At 41.4% G+C, this 26,846-nt stretch overlaps 1 protein-coding gene across 3 annotated transcripts; it reads right to left on the bottom strand.

Annotated features, from left to right (window-relative positions):
- Positions 1-253: 253 nt before the first annotated feature.
- Positions 254-25,684, bottom strand: PDCD6IP (programmed cell death 6 interacting protein). 3 transcript variants are annotated; one of them, XM_028749992.2, is made up of 18 exons: positions 25,365-25,681; positions 21,203-21,257; positions 20,438-20,507; positions 19,978-20,105; positions 18,732-18,885; positions 17,385-17,485; positions 14,842-14,973; positions 12,464-12,686; positions 11,702-11,825; positions 10,928-11,105; positions 9,738-9,849; positions 8,576-8,745; positions 6,671-6,919; positions 6,303-6,437; positions 4,894-4,988; positions 3,636-3,762; positions 2,263-2,441; positions 254-1,248 (listed from the first exon to the last, which is right to left on the bottom strand). In XM_028749992.2, exons 1-18 carry the CDS (start codon positions 25,568-25,570, stop codon positions 1,062-1,064), a joined length of 2,625 nt encoding a protein of 874 aa, XP_028605825.2. In that variant the 5' UTR covers positions 25,571-25,681; the 3' UTR covers positions 254-1,061. The 3 variants fall into 3 exon arrangements, with proteins under 3 accessions (XP_028605825.2, XP_028605826.2, XP_028605828.2); XM_028749993.2 differs by having other exon boundaries at positions 14,842-14,958; positions 25,365-25,680; XM_028749995.2 differs by lacking the exons at positions 254-1,248; positions 2,263-2,441; positions 3,636-3,762 and adding an exon at positions 3,804-4,153 and having other exon boundaries at positions 25,365-25,684.
- Between the last annotated feature and the right edge of the window lie 1,162 nt (positions 25,685-26,846).

Genomic DNA, 26,846 nt, shown 5'->3' with positions numbered 1-26,846 from the left:
ACTAGTCCAAGTCACCTAGATTCAACCCACATGCTTAAAAACAAAAATCTTGATTTTTAACTATTATTTCAGATATGTGAAACCTATGTTTAACATGTGAACCTAGATGATTATTTTGTGGGATTATCCTTCTATGCCTGCATGGACTGGGAAAATGTGGTATTGTGAAGATATGGAAGACAGTGCTATTAGATTCATAGCAGTTCAAGCAGGTTGACACCACTTAAGATAAACCAGGAGCAAGATATCAAAATAAATGTCAAGTGTTTTACTTCTCAGCCAGTCATGAATAGCAATTTAGCAACATTTTTTTGCAAATCATCACTGATGAACATCTTACAACTTGAAAGCGTCTTCTGAAAGATTCGATAAAAATATGCAGATTTATTTATTTTTCTTGCTCATTCTGGGGTAACATAATATTGATCTATGGAATCATTTGTATATTACAGGAACTTAAATACAACCAATCTCCATCCTTGAGTGTTTAGCAGAAACCTCGGCTTCAAAAACCAACGCCAAAAAGTGCACCCAAACTTCAGAAACATAACACCAGTTATAGGGTAGTAAGAAATATCTACTGTTAAACATTTCTAAACCATCTCTATGCAATATTATGTTATACTTAAGATTTACAATGTCTTGATTGTGAGCTAAACTGATACCCAAAATACAAACCAGCAAAATATAGAAGGAAACCGCATTTAGTCTTGTGGACTAAATCTCACCCAGTGCAATTCCTTTTGCTTTTCATCTCAATTACCCCAAATACTATTTATAGGAAATTACTTTTTTTAATAAAGAATTTTGGTTTAAGTGTAGTTCACACCGTTTGCTGTAATCTAATTCTGTTCACGTACTACAGATGCAGCCTGCTGATCCTTTAAGAGGTTTAATACAGTCAGAATCCAATCGGGAGCACAGAATGTTTGAGAACCTAACCAGAGAAAAGTTACGGAGCGTTTTCAATACAGCGAGGTACACTAACTGGAACTAAAGATTTAGTATGCTTATTGCAAGTTTCTCTTAGTTATAACAAGCAGTGCTTCTTTGCAGATATGTTATTGCTGTGGATAAGGATATCCAGGCTGTTGCGGAGGATGTTGTGGGTAAGGATATCCAGGCTGCTGTGGTCCTGGATACGGTGCTTGTCCAGGATTTTGGTACATAGCCGCAGGATTGTATGGCAGATTGAACTGGCCATACATGTAAGGATTGTAGCCCATTGGCATAGGCATCTGGCAGTATCTGTAAAAACAAAAGGTGGCAGGATGAACAGTTACAATACCACACAGCACATAAACCTCTCCAGTTGGCCTTCTGAAGGATCTCCCCCTCCAGAGCCCATCAAACCTTCTGCACAGGAGGATGTCAGAATTGGATCTCCCCTAGAGTATTAAGACCCTATTAAGGATTCCAAAACAGCTTTCCAGAATTTTGGAATCCTTAATAGGGTCTTAATACTCAAGGGGAGATCCAATTCTGACATCCTTCTGCCACAATAACTTCCACTAGCAAGAGCTCTACTCTTAAGCTTTAACTTGGTGCTACTATTGCTTGTGAAACATGGACCGCTTATAAACGCCATCTCCAACTCCTTGAAAGATTCCATCAACAGTGTCTCCAAAAAATTGTTACACATCACTTGGGAAGACAGCCAAACTAATGCCAGTGTACAGGAAGAAGCAAAGATCACCAGTGTCAAAGAAATGATTCTTCAACATCAACTTCGTTGGACTGGTCATCTTGTTCGAATCCCTGATTAACGTCTTCCAAAGCAACTACTCTATTCCAAACTTAAAAATGGAAAGCATAATGCTGGTGGTCAACAAAAGAGGTTTAAAGGCTCTCTCAAGGCAAATCTAAAAAAATGGAGTATAAACACTGACAACTGGGAAACACTGGCCTGCGAGTGCTCCAACTGGATAACAGCCTTTACCAAAGATGTCATGGGCTTTGAAGACGCTCGAACTCAGGACAAAAGGGAGAAACATGCTAAGAGGAAGGCGCACTTGGCAAACCCTCACCGTAACCAGCTCCCACCCAGAAACCTATGTCCCCACTGTGGAAGGACATGCGGATCCAGAATTGGCCTCCACAGTCACTTACGGACTCACTGTTAAGACCTTGTTTTTGGAAGACAATCTTTACTTGGCTATGAGTGAGTGATCGTCAAAGAAGAAGACTATTGCTGAATAATTAAGAGCAATCTAATCTCTCAAGTGGTGCTTAAACTCTTTCTTTTTTTCTTTGCAAACTTACCCAGGGTATCCTGGATATGTCGGATAAGGCGGCCCCTGAGCCTGTGAAGGTGCTGTGCTAGCCGTAGAGCCAGCCGGAGAAGGTGCTGTGCCAATGGCTGCTTGTACAGGAGTAGAGAGTGCATTTGCCGAAGAAATCACCGGCGGGGGAGGGCGTGCTGGGGGCTGTGGTTTACTGGCCTAAATAAGAAAAGTGGAGTTAGGTGTGCGCTGCATAGACATAAACTACAATGCTATCATCTGTGTGTGGCACTAAACAGGATAGGCTCTGAAAATCAATAGGTAACATGAGCCAAGAAACAAAGCTTCAAGTCTTAGCTCTGAACAACCCAGGGCCATGCTACCTATTCCCTATATTTTAATCCCAAGGGCCATATAACCTTCTGGGGGCCACCTGCCAGTGAGGATACAAATATTACCTTTACCAGTTAATATAAATGTTACCTTTGTGCTAGTTCCAATAGTCCCTTATACACCCACCCATTCTCTCCATCCTCTAACAGAGGTTAAGGGCATATTCCTCACCCTGCCAATTTGGTTGCCAGTAAATATTGCCGCAGACATTTCTGAGATCACAGTCTTTCCAATGAGTGGCTCCTGCCAAGGTTTGTTAATTGTCTTACTTTAAATGTTGTGAGGATCCTATGCCCTTTTAAAATGTGGTTTTTTTGGGGGGGGCTGTTATTGGGTTGTTGTTTTTATTTTGTGTATTTTGTGGTTTTACATTTTGATTTTATTCTGTGAACCGCCCTGAGACCTCTGAGTATAGGGCGGTATATAAATTCAATTATTAATCATAACAGTAGTAATTCTAGTCAGGCATAAATACTGGGGACGTGAAGCTGGGTCGCTGACAGGTGTGGCCTGGGACGAAGGGGAGCTGTCTAGCAAGAGGTCCAAGGGCGAGACAAAGAGGGTACAGACCTTGCTGATGGTGTCAGAACCTGGGGGCAACACAAAAGCAGACCTTCTTCACAGTGGCACCTACATTCTGAAATGCTCCACCACTGAAATGCTTTACGAAAAACTTATTTGCTGGCTTGGGTTTTCCCCGACTAGTAACACTAATCCAACTGCCTTATAGTATTGGAGATATCTGGGGCACTGTTTTTATTGAAACTGTGTTCATGTATTATTATTTTTTAAAATCGTTTCTATCTTGATAAACCGCTTCAAGATTTGTAATGGTAAGTGGTATCGTATATATTTAAATAAGCAAACAGAAATGCTGCCCACCTGCAGTAGCAGCCACCACAGAACAGGTGGTTTCTCATTCAAGAAGCAGCTATGCAGTACCTACGGCTGGTCACAGTAATGTACTGTGACGAGAGGGCAATAACACTATAAATTTGTTTAAATGGCTCCTTTACTTACCACACTGGTTCTGGGAGCTGGAGTTGGAGTCGATGATGCTGGAGGTTTGTTTCCTCCAGTTTGGTATGCAGGCACAGAAGGAAAAGAAGGCGCACTGGGTTCTCTAGCAATACTTTGCTGCAAATCTCTTAAAAGGAAAATGTTTTTCATAAGATTTGAAGCATAAAATAGATTGCTGCAATATTTCCCCCCCCCCCCAACATAGAATTAATATTCGATACACACCTACACAGGGTCTTTGCAGAGAAAGCTACCAAGCTATTATAAAACTGGTCAAATTACCTCTGCAATTAGGTTCAGCTTAATCTCACCAAAGCTTAGCAGAATTAAATACGGCCTTTTCGGATCAAATGGCATTTGAAAGAAGCAAAAATGTTGTTTCTATTGCAAAGAAAACCATGCTCCAAACTTCAGACACTATAGCTTGTCAAAAGTGCCCAATTTGCTCATGCAAGGGATGTGTTCGTCCGTGACCCTGAAGAACAGCTGAAATAGGCTGCAAAGAGACCACAGCAGCTCTAGAATGTAAGAAAAACTCTGTATGTACTTCTCTGGATCCACACACATGAAATTTGCTGCCTAAAGTATGCAGACAAAAAAGTTCAAAAACTGCAGAATGCCAGAGACATGTTTGTAAGAAATAGAGCAAACTGATCCCCAAACTGTGGTCTGTGAGCTTCATTCTGGTGGGCCACAGCATGTCTGGATTTGTGGCTGAAGATGGGAACTGACGCACCCATCGCAATAAATGTCTGTATTAATTTCATTTTAACAACTCCTGTTCTTTCTTACATTGTATTACGTTTTGAATTCTATGAAATACAATAAAACACAGAGCTTTAAAAATAGAAGTAGCAATCCTATTAAAAACCACATAGCATTAAACACATGACATAAGCTACAAAAGGCAGAAAAAATCATTAAGTGATCTGCCAAGACCATGGGCAATTTTTAAGTTGGGGCACCACCAGAATAGAAGAATATAGCTGGCTCTATGCATAATATATACATATTTAGCCCTTACTAATTGGCCAACTTCTTGACACACATAAATAAGTTACCGCAGTATGACTTAAGTATTTCCTGTAATTTTCTCAAAGATTATTACCAAGCATTTACAATAAATGCATATTTATCATTTGAAGAGTCACCTCTGATCTCAAGTCCCCCTGACTGGAAGGAACTCTTCCCTCAAAGGTAGTTAAGAAAACCATTAAGATGAAATATCATCTAATATTTGAAGGTGGAGCAAGCTTACTTCAGAAGTTCATCTCTCTCCGTTTTGCGTGCAAACACAATGTCAGTGCATTTGTTTTGGAACTTCAGAAGGATTTCAGTCAATTCATTGTAAAACTAGGAAGGAAGAAAACAGTGACTACTCACCAGCAAGAAGCATTTTAAAAACAAAGCACTGGATATTGACATATGTCATATTTCCAAGAAATGAGAAAACTGATGACAAGGAAACATTTTAGTCCACTGCTATTTCCAGCTTCGCCAGTAGGAAAAGCAAACATGGAACTGCATACCAAGGAATTATATGCAAACAGTCTGCAGGTGCTTAAGGGATAGCGTGAAAACCATATATGTCAGCTAACAATTCTCATGACCATGATTTACCATTTCTTCACATCGTACTACATTACATTCTGGTCCAAAGAGCCCTAAATAAGATGCATGTGCTTCAGATGGAACAAAGGCTCTGGTTTTACAAGCTTAAAAAACTTGCTGTCCACTCAACATCAACGACTGGACACATAATGTACCTTGTACACAATGGGAATGTATACCATATCTACTGTGCTAAGCCAAGTATCACTGTAACAAATTATATACTGTTCCTGTTAGCCCAACCTCTTTCCTCTGTTGCCTCCCTTCTGCCATTTGCAATTCTAGAATGTTTTGATTACAATACACCCCCACTAGTACCTGGGAGACCAGGCTTCAAATTTCTACTCAGCCATGAAGCTCACTGGGTGACCTTGGACCTACCCTACCCTACAGGGTTGTTGTTGTAGAAATTAAATGAAAACTATGCAAGCCATCTCCAGCTCCTTGTGAGAAAGGTGGGATAAAAGGTGCAATAAATGAATAAACAAACATTCTTCGGTTTAACACAAAAAACAATACACCTCCAACATAAACACGCTACCAGGGCTTCCATTCTCTTTTTTAGTTTTTCGCTCTTCCTTGTTCCCTATCTTCCCATTTCTCTGCTAAAAAGAGGTGCTACAGGTGTTAACTTCAAAGGAGACTCAAGGCTGCAATAAGAGGAGCATATTAAGAACTCTTCTTTATTGGTTCTGTATAACTCAAAGGGATGCCATTTCCGAAACTTCCATTTTTTTGTTTGTATTTCGTTTAGAATTTCTCCCTTTCAGTTTTATTGCTTATTGTCATTATGGGTAATAAATCCTTGCTCCGAAATTTGTGGCATTTCATCCCATCCCATCAAAGTAGCATTAAGTACATGAAATGTCACCCCATTTTCAACTTTTATAATTCAAGACCTACGTTCTCTCTAGAATATAGTATATACATTTATTCAAGTGGGCTTTTGCAATGCTTTACATTGCACCCGTTGACACTCACTAATCAATCAGACCAGGGAAAAGAATAAAATAAAACCTGTGGTATTGCTTTTTGTGATGATGGACCTTACGATACCTTTGTGCCTTCTCTCAGGTTGGCTACAAGTTCCACAAAATTGTCATTAGCAACAGCTAAATTCTTTAGAACTTCTTCTCTTAAATTGGATTCATTATTTGATTGCTTCATCTTAGAAAATTCCTGATGTGAATTCTACCATGAGAAAAAAGAAAGCATTTTAAGAGGGTTTCACAAAGTTCATACTATTCCATAGGCATTTATCTCTACTAAGATAAATACATTTATCTACTAGAAAAAAATATTTGCGGCTGCAAGTCTGAATTGATACAAGCACACTGAAATCAATGACTACCAGCACCCAGCCCCCCAGGTACCAACTGTGCCAAGCTGGCCCTTAAAATGTATCACAAAGAAGACAAGACTACCTGAATGTTGTTGAGCAGCTCCTCCTGTTTCTTCAGGGTCTCCTGTACTTTGTGGGTGAGACTACCATAAATGCGATCCAGCTCAGTGACAGAAATGGCTTCTTCATTTAAAGTACCATCCTGTGCTAGGGCTGTTAGGAATTTTGTTGTCATGTCAAAGTTTATTGCCTTCAGATCGTTCTCTAATTGCTCTCTCTGCGTTTTCACTTCTTCCAGATTAGCTAGCAAGGATTTTAGGACATTCACCACCTAGAAAGCAAAGTGCAATTAACTGTTGGTGCTTTGAGGCACTTGTTAAGTCTTATTTTCCACTATGCACCAGAAAGGGAAGAGTCAGAACTAGCAGTTGTTTTTGAAATACTTAGCTTAGCAAGGCTGGGCCTTACAGAGGACAACTCACTGACAAGTTTGTTGCATCACAGAACACAGACTTGACCAATCTGAGGCAAAATGAAATGGCATATAGAAGATCTGGCCGTGAAGTTTTCTGATTTTTGCTTTTAATTACAAAGTGGATCATGATAATGAGCTGCTTACAAGAACCTATAAATTTATATCAGATAGATTGGGTGGGGACGGCAAACAGGATAGGCCATTCTCCATTCCATGCCATGACACTCAGGTAATCTGGGAAGGCCTTGCAGAAATTTTTTATGTAAAAAGCACAACACAAAAACCCCCAATCTCCTGTGTCTCATTAATTTTGCCTTTCAAATGAAGTTCTTCCTAATAGATTATTAGGTTTCTGTGCTGCGTTGGGAAACTTTAAAATTAACAGCATCCTCTCATGTACAAAATTTGCTAAGTCTTAAAGGTAACAGTCCCTGCTTGCAGGCTTACAAAGTCAAAAAGCAAAAACACAGAGCACATGGAACAAATGGTGGGGCGGGAAGAGGAAAACAAGCAAATGCAAGCACCAGTTGGTCTCTCATCAAAGCTGATAAACTGGGCTCTATTGTCACATCTCTCCCACTGCTTTAACCAGGTAGAATTATTCTACAGTGGTGCCTCGCAAGACGAAAAGAATCCGTTCCGCGATTCTCTTCGTCTAGCGGTTTTTTCGTCTTGCGAAGCAAGCCCATTGACAGCTTAGCGGATTAGCGCTACAGCGGTCTAGCGGCTTTTCGCGATCAGCTGTTAAGCGGGTTATCAGCGGAACAGCTGATAGGCGGCTTAGCGGCTTAGGAAAAGGGGGGGAGCGGAAAAAACCCGCGGGGACGTGCAAGACATTTTCGTCTTGCGAAGCAACCCCATAGGGAAATTCGTTTTGCGAAGCGCCTCCAAAACGGAAAACCCTTTCGTCTAGCGAGTTTTCCGTCTTGCAAGGCGTTCGTCTTGCGGGGCACCACTGTACAAGTAATTCTTAGGCGGTTGTGTTGCATTATCTTTAGCAGTGTTTTTCCAATGGTTCTCCTCATTTTAATGTCTAAAGATGCAACACAGTATGATTGAGGCCAAGCAAACGCATCTTTTCCAATGCTCATTCAGGATCAGAAACAATGTCCAGATACTAAGTACTTGAGCAGTTGGCCCTGACTAGTCTGTGATAAGCTTCCGGTCATTACAGCAGCATTGTCAGATGAACCCATGAAAGCAGCACTTTAACAGTGCTCCTGTAACATCTAAGGAAGATTTTTACAACCCTTCACCCTAAGTTTTAAGTCAGGCTTCCTCAACCTCGGCCCTCCAGCTGTTTTTGGCCTACAACTCCCATGATCCTTAGCTAGCAGGACCAGTGGTCAGGGATGCTGGGAATTGTAGTCTCAAAACATCTGGAGGGCCGAGGTTGAAGAAGCCTGTTTTAAGCAGTCTCTCAAACAACTGTTAAGGCAGAACATTATCAATCAAGAACTGAGTCGTTAAGAATTGTTAAGAAACTTTATATGCAATTTCTAAATCTCTTACCTCGCTTCCCTGCATAGTTTTTGCTGGATTTGCTGACGGAATTGCTGCATTCAGTTCTGGTTCTGGTTTACATAATAGTGAAATTGTATCACGATGCGACTGGTAACGTTCCTTAACCTGTTTGTCAGCTTGCACAGCTTTATCCAAGATATTGCTGTAATTGGCTCCCTCTACAAAAAATAAAAATACAAAGGTTCATTCGATGCTCAAGCATGCCTCTTTTACCAATACACAAAATACTGTACAATTACTAGTTTAAAAACTTGGTCTGTGTTAAAAAAATATAGTAAATTGGTGTTTGTGTGAATGTAAACAATTCTATTGACTGAAACCCACTTATAAAGATAATTTGTAGTCCACCCTTCATCAGATGATCCCAGGGCTGGCTCCAAAACAGTAAAACACTAAAGTAAAAATAATTCAGCACACAACTTATAAAAACAGGTATGATTCTCAAACTCACCCACCCCCATGAACCACTCGAATCTGCAGATTGTCTGGGTCTACCCTTAATGATTTTTCTGTTGTAACAACTGCAATGTATTATGCTAGATGCTGTATGATTTTTAACTATTTTTATTGCTATGTTTATCATACTTTATCATATTACGATCTTAATTCCACAGATTTCAAGTTGCAATACAAGAAAATACAAGAAATAAAAGCAGCAAAAAATAAAATAAAATCAGTCTCAATAATTAAAGCACACATGCTGCAGACAATGTGAGACAATGAGTAAAACTTAAAAATAGTTGAAGGGGTCCGTAATGAATCAAGTTAAGGTTCCTCAGCATAATGAATTCTGAAGTATAGAATTAAGTTGCTCTCCTATCTTCATTCTGCACCTTTCCCCAAAGAGTAAGCAAATATGGTGCATTTCATCCTATTATTTGAAATCTTACTATTCTGAATTATACTGAACTGATACATAGTACAACTACTTTTTGCCACTGGTGTGCTAAACCTAGGTAACCAGACCAGAGAGGAACTTAGAAGAGGCCACCTGTTGTTCAGAGTCCAATGAATGGTGCTCTTACTCTGCTTCCTCTGATATCTCTCCTTATCACTCCAATCCCTTTTGGGATAAATCTCAACACAGAATTCAGCTTCATGCCAATATATTTCAGCAACTCAGTACCAGGTTATGAAGAACAAATATTACCTGCTCTTAAAGGCTTATAAAGGTCATTTGATGGTGTTCTTTGCCAACGCTCCTTGAACTTGTTCTTTAGCTCATTGTCTGTTGTTTCTTCTTCATCCAATATCCTTAGGGACTAAAATCGTTTTAAAATATTTTAATTAAATAACTTCAAACCATAAAAAAGGCTGAATCCATGCAAAGTGTGCTGAACGTAGGCTTCACCTGTATCATAATTAACTTTACCCAATTATTTGACTGGCATCCAATTTCAACTTAGTCTGGATTTAACCAAGTGGGCAAAATTCAACAGTGTTTGTGCAAGAGGTTTTGAAAGCTGCAGCATTCGTTGAGCAAACAGTAGTGCACAGGCATAACCGTTACTAAGAATTATGATAGCAGCAGTTGTGTTAGTCACTGTGCACTATCTTTCACAAGCGGAAAACATCCACTGGATCTGGCTGTCATTCTGTGCTAAAATGAGGTTCCTAGTTAGTAGAACAGTTGTTCTGCAAGCAGACTGCCAGAACTGGGTATCATCCAATGTCTTTAGAATGAAACAAATCCAGTGTTGCTTTGAAAACCTATTTCCTATGAACACCCAATGCATATTTTTACACACACACATAATATGCATATAAAGGTGAAGGGACCTCTGACAGTTAAGTGCAGTCGCAGACGACTCTGGGGTTGCGGCACTCATCTCGCTTTATTGACCGAGGGATCAGGCGTTTGTCCGCAGACAGCTTCCGGGTCATGTGGCTAGCATGACTAAACCGCTTCTGGTGAACCAGAGCAGTGCACAGAAACTCCATTTACCTTCCCGCCAGAGCAGTACCTATTTATCTACTTGCACTTTGACGTGCTTTTGAATGCTAGGTTGGCAGGAGCAGGGACTGAGCAACAGGAGCTCACCCCCCTCACAGAGATTTGAACAACCGACCTTCTGATCTGCAAGCCCTAGGCTCTGTGGTTTAGACCACAGCGCCACCTGCATCCCTTTAATGAGAAATGAAATATGCATATACATACACTGAAATCTTGGAATCCAATCAAATTGAATCTATTTTTAAAACATATGGTGATCTAGTTTCTTGTAAATAAACAAAGAAAGTGTGAGAATTTATTAGCTCAGGTTTTGCCACTACCACAATATGGTAAAATGTAAGTTGAAGTGCTAACAGTGTAGACTATTGGTATTATTGTAGGCTTACCTCATCCAGAATCTCTCTATTTCTCTGTAACAGTTCCGGAAGATCTTTCATCAACTGATCAATAGTTTGGACGCCTCCCTGTTCAATCACAGACTTAGACTTCTGCAAAATGGACTGAGGAACACTATCCCCAGAAACATCTTCTATGGCAGCGGGGAGATTGAGGGAAGCCAGCACTCTGGGAAGGACAATTTGACATCAACCAGCTTTTAAAGACACTTGACTGACAGTTTGTTGGGAGTTAACATTCCCTTTTAACAATGTATAAGAATATACTGTCTTCTCTTGTACCATTCTGTTTGCTGTAGCCAAAAAGTAAAATTACAGGCAGCCCTCAACTGACACAGAGGTTACGTTCCAAAGAACTGCTCACGTAGGTGAAATTGCATATAATGGAAACCCATTGAAAAAGCCTGCAAATGCCCACCTCACCCTTTTAGGGATGTTTCAGCGAAGACATTTCTGGGTCACTTCCAGGTTGAACATGCATAAATGGGCGGGGGGAGGGCCTGTCTGTATCAAGTATCGTTGAAGTAAAAGTCAAATTGTCCAGTGTGGTTTCTGCCACACACAAAATACTTGATGGTGTCACTACTAATGAAGACTTCTTGTATTCTACTAATGCCAAACACAATTTTGGCAACATATAAATTTAAATGACATGAAAACGTACCTTTAATAATACTGAACTTCTGTTTTATTCAACAGTATCTCTTTGGCATGCCAAACGAACGCAATGTTTTACCAAGTCAGACATCAGAATCATCAACTCACCCATTTGCCAGATTGGTGGCCTCCCTCATCTGGGCTATTGATCTGTTAACCAAGTCTGCCTTTCTTTGGTTGTAGAGAGTGAGAGCTTGCTGCACTGCCAGGGGAACCATCTTCTCAAACAAATCTATAAAATGAGCAGTATTACTACGATGACCGAAAAACCCCAATGCTTATAGCTCTACCTCCCCAGGGTACTTATCTGGAAAGATCAAACCACCAGCACATGCTCTCCATTGCCTTCTGGAAAGGGAAGTCTTTCAACCAAAATTTTAACACAGGCAAAGTATCGACAAGAACACCTCAAAACATTTTTCTTCTAACAGGCTTTTGCAAACAGACTTTTAATGAAAGGGCTGTTGCCATAATGTTTTAATTTAAATTATCTGCATGGATTTAATAGATTTAATATATGTATATAGTTTTACTTCTAACAATGCTTAATTGTTTTAAATTTTTTTCCTGTTTTTAGCAGTTTGCATTTTTATGTGTAAGTTACCTTGAGTCCCATCAGGGAAAAAGGTGGGGTGCAGGTGAATAAATAAGCAACTGCTCAGTGATAGGCAAACTAAACTTTTTCAGAAGCAGTTAGTCCATCTTCAAAATGGAAAGATTACCAATACATCTCACAATAGCAATAAAATACACCCCCTTGAGCATTTAGTGAAAAGGTGGTAAGTCCAAAAACATAAGTCCAAAAATTAGAAAGTTACTGTTGGCTGTAATGTATGTTAAATGGTAGATTGCAATAAAAAGCCTGCTTACCAGTAAATTTCTGACTCAAGGGGACAACAACTGGAGTGGCTTTCACAAGACTGGCTTTTCCAATAGGCTCTAGATCTTTAAGATCAGGTATCCTGTCATGATAGATGAAGTCATTGTCCTTCTTAGCAGCTGTAAGTGCACGGCTGATTTTATCAGACAAGTCTTTTACATTTATATATTCATCATAGCGAGATGCCACTGTTTTTACTAGATCGGCAGCATGCTAAATTAAAAATAAAGTTAAAGTTAACACTTGGTTTCTACATACAACTGCAATGTCTAATACAGAAACAATCATGACTATAACGGTAATATACATATCTGAAAGAGTTTGCCAGGTGTTTGCCAGGAATTTACAGAACCAAATCTTTAGTTTCTACTCCAGTGCTTTCTAACATAATGTTCAGATATCCTCTTTTACAGTGCAATACTGTACATGCCTACTCAGTAAGCCCTGTTGTATTTCATGGGACTTACTCTCATGTAAGTGAATATGGGATTGAAACTTTCAATGCCAGTAGAGTTACATATCTAAACTGATTCCCCAAAGATACACTTCTTTTTCAAGCTAGGTCAAAGTCCCTAACAAACACCCAGCAATAAAAAATAAACCCAATAAAAATGAATAAACCATAGTACGTCCAGAACACATTACTCTTATAGTGCTCAGGTGCCTTTTTAGTGACAATATATTTGCTGCAAAAAAACCAGCAGAACCCACCTTTTCCTAGAACAGGAGGAAGAGGAAATATGAAGAGACAAAAAGCTTGGTACTATAAACAGAAATGTGTCTGTATATACACACACACACTTATTCACATTAAGCATATAACGCCAATCCGGCCTTCTGGCTGCCAATTAGTTTCTGGGCCCAATTCAAAGTGCTGGTGTTGACCTATAAAGCCTTACAAAGCTCAGAACCTCAATACCAGTCCCCATACAAACTGACCCAGACTCTGCTCTTGTCATCCATGTCCCCCTTGTCATCCATGTCCCCCTTCCCTAAGAGGTTCGGTGGGTGACAATGCAAGAAGAGACCTTTTCTGTAGTGGCTCCCATTTGTAGAATGCTCCCCCCAGAGAGGCTCACCTGGTGCCATTATTGCATGGCTTTAGGCACCAGGCAAAACCATTCCTTTTTTACAAAGGCCTTTGGCCATTAAATAATCTATGGCATGTTAAAGGTGTGGTGTTGGGGAGATAGTTATGATGATGATTTTACTATTATGCTTTGTGCTATGTTTTCATTATTACGCTCCATAAAATGAGTTCTTAACGTTGTACACCACCCTGGGACCTTATTGTTATTATCCTTGTTTCAATGTCATTGTAGAAGCCACTAGGGGTAATGAAAGCCACTTCCATCTTAAAATGTTTATTTTTGCTGTGGATCTCACCTCCTTGGAAGGGAGGTGGTTTGTGCTTTGTCTGTCAACCTTCAAGTCTTTGGCTCTTATCTGAGACAGTTCTTACTATGTTAAAGAAGCAGCATATTTAATTCTTGCCATCAGACTGCAGTTCAATAGAATGTGCTAATGGGAGAGGAAAGGATTCTCGTGGTGTGTGCTTGAATGGCACTGTTAACACAGTTGTGGGTTGTCATGGGCAGAGCAGCATTGCTTACCTGGCTTCCCAACACCACAAGTTGCTGCTGGATACTGAGATTTGGAGGTTGGAGGCAGCTGGCCTTTGGTAACTGGCAGGAGCATATTAACATTGGAAAGCCAGGGAAGCAATGTTGCTCTGCCTACCACTACTGATTCGACCCCTGGAAAGCATGGCGAGGGGAAATGATTTCCAGGACAATTGCTCGAGTGGTACATTTAATACACGTGGCTGCAGCTCAATGAATCTCACAACTTTCTTTTACAATCTCTTGGATTGCTTCTGCGGAACACAGCTTGAGAAACTCTGTCTCATCCTATAGAATTATCATCCAGTTAATTTTTTACTGTCAAAATGGAATACAGTGGTACCTCGGGTTAAGTACTTAATTCGTTCCGGAGGTCCGTTCTTAACCTGAAACTGTTCTTAACCTGAAGCAGCACTTTAGCTAATGGGGCCTCCCGCTGCCACCATGCCGCTGGAGCACAATTTCTGTTCTCATCCTGAAGCAAAGTTCTTAGCCGAAGGTACTATTTCTGGGTTAACGGAGTCTGTAACCTGAAGCGTATGTAAACTGAAGCGTATGTAACCTGAGGTACCACTGTACATTAGTTAACACTGTGTCAGGCTTGGACTTCAGCCTCCTAACTGAGGTTGAAATCAGATGCGAGATGATTTTTAAAAGTCTTCAGAACCACACACCCCCAATATACTTAAATCTTTCTAGAGCCAGAACCAATTACAGCATTCTAAAAAGGAAATGACGTTACTCACTTGCAATCTTGCGATTTCTTCACCAAATTTCTTCTGTTGCTTTGCCAGGATAGACTGGTGGTATTCTGCATTGGCCTGCATGATGCAGTGTTTTGCTGCCAGAACAGGAAACACCTCCTGGAAATAAAAATACTGACCAGGGGAAAGTCCAACCACATAAACCATCACAGACAACATGGGATGCAGGAGGAAAGAGGAAGAAGAACAGGACATTAGAGTCACCCAATTAATGGTTTAGAAAGGTTAAGACATGAGAAGCCATGGACACCCACCCATGTAACATTACATGGATGAAGTTTGGTGGAAGTATGAGCACAGTGCTGTATAAAAATAAATATAATTTGGGCACATTTTAAATTTGCTTAGGAGTTCAGTTCAGCTAGCTGAACCCAAGCTTAGTAATCTTATTTAACAAAGATTAACAACTCAAATAAGAATGAGGAAGTACAACTGGGATGCCAACCAGCTATTCCATATAGTTCCAACTATATGAACAGAAGCCAGTATAAGATCACACAAAGGAGCAATGTAGAGCCAATTTTTGCCAGTTACAAGGTTCAGAGTTATGTGGGTCAGTCCACATATGCATCTATGCACAGCTTTATTTCTCTGCATGGCAACTGCTTTTTCTTATTTGGAGCTTTTTAGCTTAGAGAAAAGGCAAAATGAGATGTGAAAGAGGTGTATAAAATTATACAAGGTGTGGAAAGAGAAATAGTTTTATCCCTTTCTCATAACACTAGAACTTGAAGTAATGTTGAAATACATGTTGGAAAATTCGGGACAGACAAAAGAAAGAATTTCTTCACATACTGCATGGAGAACTCCAGAATTTGCTCCCACAAGAGGTTATGACGGCCACCAACTTGGGTGACTTCAAAAACAGGATTAGACAAATTCATGGAGGATAAAACTATTGATGGCTACTAGCCACAATCTCTATGTTCTACCTCCATGGCCTGAGGTCTCTGAATGCACTTACTAGGAATCACACATGAGGAGAGTGCTGCTTTCAGGCTCCCCACAATCTGCCTGGCCACTGGGAGAACAGGATGCTGGACTAAATGGGCCATTGGCAGGCTTAAGTTCTTACTGAATATTAAATACATAACTGCACAGAAAGAGGTAGAGATCCACTGAGCATAATTCTTCAAGGAGGAACTACTGTGATTGTGTCGTTCTTGAGAATCCCTGTGATCTGCCAATTCACATGGGAAGAATTCATCTCGAAGTTGCTGGATATGACGATGTGGAAGAGACAGTATGTGTAAACTTGACTAACATAGCAAAATGGATCCAATTGCTGAAGCAGCTTCTAATTACTTCCCTGTCAATGATTACGTAAGAGGTTACATCATCCTCTATTTCCAGCCTCACTGAAAGTGCTTGTGCAACAGGAATTCAAACTTTAAAACATTCTTCCAAAGAAAGCTTTATGTCTGGTCTACAAAAAGCTTTATGTCTGGTCTACACACACAACAAAATGTGGTAGTAGAATGCAGTAACGTTTTATAAACCTGTTGCTTTCCTATGAAACATACAGTGTCTTTAAAAATGATCTCCACCTGCAACCAGGTTTAAGGTTTGACACAGAATAAGCTATATGTGTTGCACGTGTAAACAAGGTGTAAGTTGGCATAAAATGAATGAGTCATAATTACTGAACTGCATACCAGTGCACATATTCCAAGGTCCATCCTGTTATCAGCTCCTCCTGCCTTTCCTAGCTCACTCTCAGTAGCTGTGCTGAGCATGAAGCAAAGGGGCAAATCTAGTGGAAAAGCAACACCCAGCCCTTTTACTAAATTAATTTAAAAAGTGTTGACACATGAACTCAAGCAGCAACTAGATCAAGGAAAAGGAGGGCTGTTGAACCTGAAAACATAGCCCCTCTGAAAATTTAAGTATTAATAGCCAAGTCAGCAGCAATGTCTCCTAACAAAAGCACCACTTACACAGGCCCTTACACCAACTCTAGAGTTGAGACTGCATCCAAATAACTGAGACACAAGTGCAGCTAACGTACATCTTGAAAAGGAGGAAGTTTGAAATAACATTTTTGCTTTTATTACCTGTTTCTGAAAGCCATGAAATCAAGCAACAGCACACGCATACTGCCACCAAGCCTATCTCAAGATCAGTTTTTTGGTTGTGAAAGAGAATGGTACAGTAAAGACCGAAGCATAAGTTCCATTACAAAGTATGTTAGTTTGAATTAATTTTTTAGTAAAGAATTGAAACCACATTCCCAGGCAGAGGGGGAGAGTCAGAGAAACATCCCAAATAAAAATTTTGTAAAACATTTTTTTACAGGTTGTTTTTTTTTTTACAATCAAGCAGTATATAAATTTAAATAAATAAACCAGATTGTCTAACTGAAGGACATAATGTTGAAGCAACAAGTTGGAATGAATCGATGTGCTTTCCTAAATCTATAACAATTAGCAAGTATTCATTGGCTTCATGTGGGGTTCTTCAAAATTTAGTTACGATTCCTAAATTTTCCTTTCTTCATAAGCCGCCTTCACTAGGAAGTTACTAACCTTGGGTAATGTATCCTTGTACTGACACTGTTTGAAAGCGTCGCCGTAATAGTCAGCAGCTTGATTTGCAAGTTTAGCAATGATAGCATCTTTCATTTTATCTAAAACAAAATATAGATGCCATTAAAACATATGACAGTTTGCAAAGCAGTAGCAAGGCAGTACTTTTTGCATGTACAACTTACAAGAGTAAGACCATATTAAAATCCAGTGGAAATGTGTGATCTGTGTTAAAAGTTCTGAATATTTTATGTACACTAAAGCAGCCACATTGTTTAGCTTTAGGAACTTACTGCCTTTTAAAGAATTTCATTCAAATCTCTTTGAATTAATAGAATATAATATTTCTAAGAAATGTCTAAATCAAGTAATAGATTTCCAAAAGGAATTCCAGTTATCAGACATTATATTCCACATCTACAACGTAAACTTGGTAGAAGAGCCTTACCAGGGTTTGCAAGCTCTAATCATGTCTTGTTTTGAACCACAATTTTTAAATCCGAGTATTAACTAGGCTGTTGTGTGAAAGTTATATTATAGCATCTTCAAATGTGCTTTGCAAATAATCCAAATGGTTGATGCACTTCTAAAAGGCATATGATGATCCATGCTTCCCCCCACAACTACTGCTCCCCACATTTTCTACTCAAACTTATAAATCAAATGTCAATACTCTGGCAATCTACTAGCCCACAATAATCTTATTAAGCTTTCAGAAATACATGATCTTAATAAAAAACAGACCAGCTCCAGAACAAACAGTTGCTGTGCTTGTTTGTAACCAGCAGCATATTACTAATAGATTTTATTGCTCATAATATTTTGCTTGCTGCATTGTAATATTTTTTTTAAGATGGGATATAAATGCATATATAAATAGAGCAAAATATGAAATAAATTTATCAAGTGGCCCAATCAATTTTCTACATTACTAAAGGTAAATTAATAAAAGACAGTGGTTCACTAGCTGCTCCTTAGCTGTGGTGGCAGATAAGGTTGCAGAATGTGCATGTTAGAGGACACAGTGGAATATACAGGCAACCCCTATTTACGTGTGTTCAATTTACACGTAGCCCCAGAAATCCGGAATTAGGGAGAAGAAACCTGAAGAGCCTCAATAAAGCGTCACTTGCAGGCTTGCAATGAGACCCTCCCCAGAGCCAGAAGGGGACATCCTCTCCAAACTCTGGGAAAGGTCTTCTCATGAGCCAGATCTAGGTTTGTTGGGACTGCTCAGCTGACCACACTGAAAAGCTTTTCATTGAAATTAGGAGCAATGCTAATTGTTGTAGTTCCTAGCAAAACAAAAAACTGAAATGTAAAAATTACAAGTAGACCATTACATACCTCTGGTAGCTTTTAGAAAAAAGACTTCTTGAGCCTGAGCCAGCATGATTAGGCTTAGTGTTCCAACTGTATCTGGGGAGATGTCCACTGTAGGTTCTCGACTTAATGACGAGAGGACAGTATCTTTAATGTGCTGGAAGGCACCACTAGCAAACTTGAGAGAAAATGATATTCTATTAAAGACACGTTTGATATCATGATGAACAAACATATTGCATGTTTAGGCTTCTGCTGGTTTTGTATTTAGTAGAACTCAGATTTTTGAGCTAGACCGAGTGATGCGAACACCAACAATTCTGAGGTTGCAGCAAGACAGAGAGGCAATGCTGCTTAAACATTGAGAGCTCAAAAGTCACATTTTTTTTCTAAGTCCGTAAAATATACCTCCTTTGTATTAGAAAACTATATTGCGGCCAGTTTTAAATTGCTATGAAAGGGAAATCTATAAAAGTATAATTATTTAAATCATTGTGATGTCTGTGTCGATATCCAAGAATGTTGTCTGTTGTTTCTTTTCAGGACATCTGAAAAAAACTGACAGTACTCCCATCTGTGCAAACAGTGAGGGTGTCAACTGATGTCTTTCCAAATTCCTTCAATGATCTCAGAGTTAACGCCTAAGTACTTCCCTCAGCAGCTCAGACCTTTTGAAGTATGTAGACTAGCCTTCCCCAACCTGGTGCCCTCCAGATGTTTTGGACTACAACTCCCATCATTCCTGACCACTCATCATGCTGGCTGGGGCTGACAGGAGTTATAATAACAACAAAAAAACTGAAGGGTACCAGACAGATGGTGTAGACAGTTGCCATGATACAGTTAGCTGTTTCATATGCTTCCTCAGTTTGCAAAAACAGAATAGGGTGAGTTAGGCTTTGCTACCCAGCAGCCTCTCATATTCCAAAGAAAAGTGAACACATGCAGTTCCAACTCTGCTTTTCATAGGATTTGCTCCCTTTTAAGTCAGACTGCTGGTTCCCTATCTGAACCAGAATAGATTTGAAATGTAGCATGATGCCCTAGGGCAGCCAATTTATATATGGCAAAGCTACAACTTAAATCCAGGTTTGTTGTGTTTCAAAGTGAATAAACCCATTGCATGTTTCTCACCACCTTGTCCAACAATGAAAGGTCATTGTCCCACAACCAAGGTGTAGCTTTTTGAACATAGAATAAATCATAGATGGCCAAATTTCAAGACAACTAATAGCAATTTCAATCATATGTTAGAGAGAAAAAGAAATACCTGATAATGTTTAGCAGCAGCTTTCAATCCTTCATCACTGTCAAGATTCTGTTCTGCTGCTATCTGGCTAGCCAATGCTCCACAATTGAACAGCACACAAGTCTTCTCATAGCCCAAACTTGCCAAAGCTGAAAGAAAATATGCATGGAAAGTATGCGTTTTGCAAGTATAAATATTCTAATTAATTCAAAAATGCCTTAATGCGTTTTTTAAAAAAACCTAACTCAACCTTGAGCTAGAGAACATATGCCTGCATTCTATGTATAGAATTACATTTTCAGAAATCCCCTGCTTGTGCTCAGCCAGCTGATAAATATAAATATATGGCTTCTTTCAAATATTGATCTTTTAAAAAGATGACTGAAAACATGAATTGAAAGGCTGTACAAATTTCACTTATTTTTCTGTATCTCAATACTATACAATTTAACTCAATTTCATTTTCATAGGAGAAGCTTACCAAGTTTGACAGATCCTCCAAAGAGCGACCCTTTGTCAAAAGCATCTTTCCAGGTAAAGGTTACACAGATCTGTAAGTATGAGAACAGAAAGTTAATTTCCAGTTTTAAGAAAGATGTGGATCAGTCTTCCCCATCCTCTACACATGTTGCTGGACTCCAAGGCTCCTCAACCCCATCCAGCAAAGCCAGTGGTCAGGGATGATGAGAACTGTAGTCCAACAACACATGGAGGGTACCAGGTTTTTTTTGGGGGGGGGGGTAAATTGATGCAGGCGTTCCAAGAAAATCTAAGCAGAAATATACATGCCAAATGCAGACAAAAGTTTTAAAGCTCAAAGTAAGAATTACATTATTAAGCAAAATGCAGAACAAATTGTCAGGAAAACAGCAATGGTTTGATGAAAATGGGGGCTCTGAACACATTCACAGCAATCTTTGTCAATCTCTTCTATCAAGCAAAAGCACATCTGGACTTGCAGCCTCCACTCCAAATTAATAACTATAAGCATGTTGAACACAGTAAAGTTATTTGAACTGTCGTTAATTTTAATGGGAGTCATTTAATTATACACATGCAAATCGCTTGTGAAGCCAGTCCCTCTTTCCACGTATACAACAGCTATAAAATGGTTGCTATTGTTCTTCAAGGATAAGACTTCAGTCTCATACACATGAACAGAAACTGCCATCCACTCAGTTTCATGCCGCTCTTGGGGCATTTCAATGCCTATCAAAACAATGTTTAACGAGACATAATGCATTACCTGATTCTCAGAAAATGGAAATTTTGGCTCTATGGAACACAGCTGATCATAGTATCTGAAATAAATAAGTAAATATGCATAAGGATAAGAGTGATGTTGCTTTATAAAAAGTCATAAAGTGACTATCAACATACCAAGAAAACAACAATGCAGGAATTTCAACTAGATCATACATGATCTAAGTTAGATGTGAGCACTTCAGAGATAACTATTTTGCATTCTGCAGACGTTTACAGACTGCAATTTTAGCAACATTATATCAATATATTGATCCTTATTTAGGTAAAAATGCTTTTAATATAACCACTAAAAACACTTTCAAATCAGTCACTAAATTACTTCAGTGAATGAGCAACAGGTTGTGGACTATGGCTCTTCTTTATATGAATTTTTATTTTACAGCAGCATTAGTTTCAAACCAAGCATTTGAAATAAAGCAGTACTATATTTTTTTTAAAATCATGTGCTCACTTTTTTGTTTATTTTAGAACAGGAAAACCTTTGCTTTGTTTTTTACCTAGGCAGTTTCTTTTCCCAATTAATAACAGAAAAAGAGCAGTTTCCAGAGTTACTTCTGGAAAACAAGTTTGTATGTGCCTAGCCAGTTATTCACACCTTGAAAACTTTCAGGCTGGGCCACTGAAATGCATTTTATGTGCAGCTGTCTTTCAGGACTGCTTGGAAACTGCAGCTAGTCCAGAACAGTGTGGCAACATCGCTAACAGGGATCATCCGAACAGATCGGCTCCTAATTAAAGTCAAAATGCTAAACATGACATCTGAAGCCTAAAACAGCTTAGGACCCAGATATTTGTTGTAATGGCTAACTGTATCAACCCACCCACTGAGGCTTATCTCTGGGTGACACCACCACCTACACTGTGGGTGGATTTTTTGTTTCCTGTGGTGGCGCTTCCCCTAGAGACCTCATTGCTATCATTTAGGCATCAGGTGACAGAGACATAGCCAGGCAACCCCTGTCTAGCAACAGCTGGTGCTGGTGAACCAGCTGGAGGTGGAGAAAGACAATCCATATCATGAAGACTACTTGGGCCTCAAGTGACAGAGTGCACAGAAAGAGAGTCAGAGAGTCCAATCTACATACCTGGCCCTTTAGAGGGAGTGCACCCCATTAAGAATAGAGTATCTTCCCATTTCCGGAATTTGAGTAATACCACGCCACAGAACTTCTGACTTGTCAGGATTCATTTTCAGCTTATTGGCTTCAATTAAAGCCATTACTACATCCATGCACTAAAAAAAGGCACAGCGCATTCACCAAATGCAGATTATGCAAGAAACACAGCTGAATGTTGCTTAATTATTGGTGGCACTTTGCTGCAAATCTCCAGGTGCCTACTCCTGATGGCTTCATACACAAATCAGAAGAGCATAGGACAAAATGGCCATAGGGCAAGTAAGCAAACACACCTCCTCACTGCCACTCTTTGTATTTGGCCCCGTATGCTGAAGCCAAACCACGGAAACATTGAGTCTCCAGCTCCCTCATGGCTGACAGTACTCCTTCTGTCTCTCCCCCAAGACAGGTCAATCAAGAGTGACTAAAGCAGTTTTGGTGCTAAAACCAGGCATTAGGCCAGTTTGAAATGTAGTGAAATAACAAGCTTCCTACAAGCATCCTTGAAGTTGCAGCCACTTTCCTCAAGAAGCGGGGGATGTTTGCAACGAAGTTCATCTTCCGAATCCAGGCATGTTCAATGTACCGTATTTTTCGCACCATAGGACGCACTTTTTCCCCTCCAAAAATGAAGGGGAAATGTGTGTGCGTCCTATGGTGCAAATGCAGGCTTTCGCTGAAGCCTAGAGAGTGAGAGGGGTCGGTGTGCACCGACCCCTCACGCTCTCCAGGCTTCGCGGACCTCTCCGCAAGCAGCGGGAGCGCTCCCGCTGCTTGCGGAGAGTTGCCTGCATGCTGAAGCCTGCGCGCGCTGAGCTCAGCGCGTCCAGGCTTCGCGCACTTCTCAGCAAGCAGTGGGAGCGCTCCCACGGCTTGCAGAGAGATGCCTGTTTGGGGGCTGGGGTCGGGGGAAGCTCGAGCTTCCCCCGCCCCAGCCCCGCGCCTGGGGGGAAATAATTTTTTCCCCTTTATTTCCCCCCCAAAAAACTGGGTGCGCCCTATGGTGCGAAAAATACGGTAGCTGGTAGCACCAATTCCTACAGCAAGGCATTAGCTACTTCCTGGAACCATCCAGTCAATACCAGTTTCCTGTTCTCATAATAGGGGTTCCCATCAGCCCAAATCTTCCCAGGTCAGACTATGGCAATAGGGTAACCGTTATCCCATCCAGTCATCTATGAACCTGATGCTCGCGGGGGGGGGGGGGGGAATCAGGTCCTGTTTCATATGTTGGGTTGCTGATGAACATCACAACACAGATGATATCTAATGATTGTCTACCCAGGGTGATCTCAGGGTAAATGTTGAAATCACCAAAATCAAAATTCTGGGATTATTGAACACCATACCAGAAACCACTAGGTAGCTAAAGTCTAAGGGAGGAATTCAACATGGCACTAAGGAGATCACAAGCATTTCTGCTTACCTAGTGGAACAATTCCCCTTCTACTCCCTCCAGGTGCTGTTCTGGGGGTTCTCCCGACCCCCCTCATGCCTATTTAGGGATGGCCAGGGGCAAGGAATGGGGAGGATATTGCTAAACTTTATGTAAGTCAATCCACCCCAATTTTTAATGGCATTATCATTTATAAACTCTTCTTTCATTCTGATAATATCCTTTTAAAATTATCTTATGGGAATTGGGACAGCTGGAGTTCTTGGCCCATTTATTAAAAAATCATATAGCAGAAAAACAGGTTCTCCTACCTAGAGAATGAAGTGACTATCCAAAAAGTTTAAAAGGACTTCTCTTCGGTTGCCGCCCTGTTTGCAAAATGGAGCATAATTAATCTGCACTATTTCACTCATACTGCGCAGCATTCAAGTTCAGAATGCCAAGCAGAAGGAGACGGGAAAATATGGCTTTACTGTAGCGTTTACAAAACAGGGCATTGCTAACAGCAGTCCAGAGTTTCATATGCCAGGCTGTGTTACCCTATGTCAAAGTCTGGGCAGTAGGGACACACCTAAATCTGCTGCTTTGTGCTGGGCCTTCCAGATCAATTTCTTCCGCAGTATAAACTTCTGTACGACACCCGGAAGTTCCTTTGCTTTACCACCGACAGCATTCCTCTCACCTTCAATGCTTCCCCATCTTCTCCCAACACATTTCCCACCTGTAATCGCTTTGTTCCCTGCCGAAAAGTTAACAGATCCCTATATAATCCAGCCCAACAGAAAGGGCACCGGAGTCCATGAGAAAAGAGATATTCTTGCCCCCGCCCCGCCCGTTATGGAAAGCCTTGGGCTCCATTTTCTGAACACATTTGCTGGAGGATAAGCTCCTAATGGACACAGCGATTCATTTCCAAGGAAACCTGCATCAGATCGCCCTGTTGGGACGTTTGCCTTCGGTCCGAAACGACGCACTTTGGGAAGAGGAAGGCTCTGAGAAGCGGCAAAGCAAGAATAGAGCACGGAGGCGGGTTGGGGGGAGTTATCGATGACAAGCGCAGACGCGGAGCGGCGACTATTTCGGAGCAGCCACTCCGGAATAAAAACTACTTTAAAGGAGCATGATCTCCGGAGTTGTACGATGGTAATAATAATAATAATAATAATAATAATAATAATAATAATAATAATAATAATAATAAACCGAAGGCGAAGAGAAGGAAGGAGAAGGCGCCTCCCTCTCTGGGTTGTGTAAGAGGGCGGAAGGTAAAGTACGAGGAAGAGTATCGGTTTAAATTCGTTTTAAAGCGCATTCCCAGACGGCGGGTGGGGAGGAGTGCAAACCCTGCGCCGAGAGGTTATCTTGTTAACTTTGAACCGGCGGCAGCAACTTTTTTTTGTGTACCGTGTCTGAGAAAAACGAAGCGCTCGGGACGTTTGCGAGTCCGCGGCTTCCCCGCCTGGAGCAGAGGCCCAACGGCTCCGGCTCGCCGGTTGAGGGCGCGGCCGGAGCGCAGCGTCACTCTCGCCGTCACCTCACCTGTTCTCTCCCCCCCTCCTCCCCCGCCAACGGACGCCAACGGCCGCCGCCAACGCGCGCGCGCCTACTCCCCTCCCCCACTCGCTCACCTCAGGAGGGTCTCGAGCGAGCTCTCGTGTTTGTCGAGCGCGCGCCCGAGCGCGCTCTTGCGCAGCTTGTGGAGCTCCTCGGCGGCGCGGACGTGCTCGGCCTGAGACTCCCCGCCGGGGTACGTCTGCTGGATGAACTTGCACAGCGGCTTGGCCAAGTCCACCTCCGAGGCCTTCTTCAGCTGCACGGTAACGAACGACGCCATCTTCGCCGCCCCCGCCGGTCGGTCCTCACTTCCTCGGCCCTAACTCAGCGGCTTCAGCGCCGAGACCGCACTCCCAACTCACTTCCGGCCTCCGCGCAAAAGTTCCGAGTCTCTATGGTCTCCTCACGCCCGGCTGCGTCATCGTCACGCGGCTAGGCCCCGCCCCCCCAAAAAACCGAGTCTCCCCCTCCGCTCTTAGCCCCGCCCAGGAGCCTTTTATACTTACTTTCCCGGCTCCGCCCCATTTTCCCCAGCGCCTGCTTTCCACGCGCATGCGCCTTTGGCGCTTCTGTCGTTCATACTCCGCTTGGGGCGGATTGCTTCGTTTTGCGGAAGGACGAGCTCGAACGTCAAATAATCGCGAAAGGGACCCGTGTCGTGTGTCCCTTGGTTGTTGCTACAAGGGTCGGCTTTCCTCAGAAAAGCCCGCTTTTGAGGGACCTCATGTCTGCCTGGTGTCTGTTCTGCTGCTTCATCCTTTTTCTTTCTGGTCTTTGACCTCCCTTCAAAATAAGAAAACCCTTTTTTTTGTTAATTATTTCTACAATCAGAGGACGGCTTAGGGTATAAAAACACCAAAAAATACATCAACAAAATGGCCCCGCCCCGGTCATATATAATGCTTTCTGAGTATAGAGGAATCTTTTCCCCTGGTGTCTAAAGAAATGGAGGTAAAAATTGGAGTTTGGCTTTTGCTGCCCAACTCTCCCATGGCACTCTGAGAAGACTGGATGGAGGCAGGATCCAGTGGAAAGCAAGGCAGATCTTTATTTTTCTGTTGCAACAGAGTTCCCTCTCTTCCAAGGAGGGAGAGACCCTGAACAAAAGGGTGTAGGAACCTTTAAAGCCTTTTGACATTAGCCAAAGACCACCCAAAAACCATCATACATCCACCATAGGAGGCGATCTGCAGCAGAAATCCCATCGGCCAGGATACTTGAAAATGGTCGCTGTTTGTGTTACCTGGAAAGCGTGGCCGTTCTTCTGGAATGCTTCATACTTTCGTTCCTGAATCCGGGTCCTAGGCTCACCCTATCCCTACACAAATGCCCCCTGTAAGATGGGGTTTGTAAGCAGAAAAGACAATGGGAAGGTTTTCCCCATTTGCCTCCCTTAATGCAGAGGAATGTTTGAGGTTGTCGGGAGAGTCAAAATGCCTTCCGGATTGCTCTCCCATACTTTTTCAGACAAGTGGCTTTATATTGTGATGTGGGTACATCTATGGATATTTATGGGATGCGGGTGGCACTGTGGGTTAAACCACAGAGCCTAGGGA

The sequence above is a fragment of the Podarcis muralis genome, chromosome 12 (genome assembly GCF_964188315.1).
Source record: "Podarcis muralis chromosome 12, rPodMur119.hap1.1, whole genome shotgun sequence".
NCBI classification, from domain to species: Eukaryota; Metazoa; Chordata; class Lepidosauria; order Squamata; family Lacertidae; genus Podarcis; species Podarcis muralis.
The sequence above is the reverse complement of the archived record's forward strand: the minus strand, read 5'-3'. Positions and strand labels throughout refer to the sequence as shown.

Coding starts and splice junctions, on each gene's coding strand:
- PDCD6IP (XM_028749992.2), bottom strand. CDS start 25,570: ATGGCGTCGTTCGTTACCGTGCAGCTGAAGAAGGCCTCGGAGGTGGAC. Junction 11,106..11,701: donor GCCACCAATCTGGCAAATGG/GTGAGTTGATGA, acceptor TGTCCTTCCCAG/AGTGCTGGCTTCCCTCAATC. Junction 6,920..8,575: donor AAACTATGCAGGGAAGCGAG/GTAAGAGATTTA, acceptor TTTGCTTTCTAG/GTGGTGAATGTCCTAAAATC.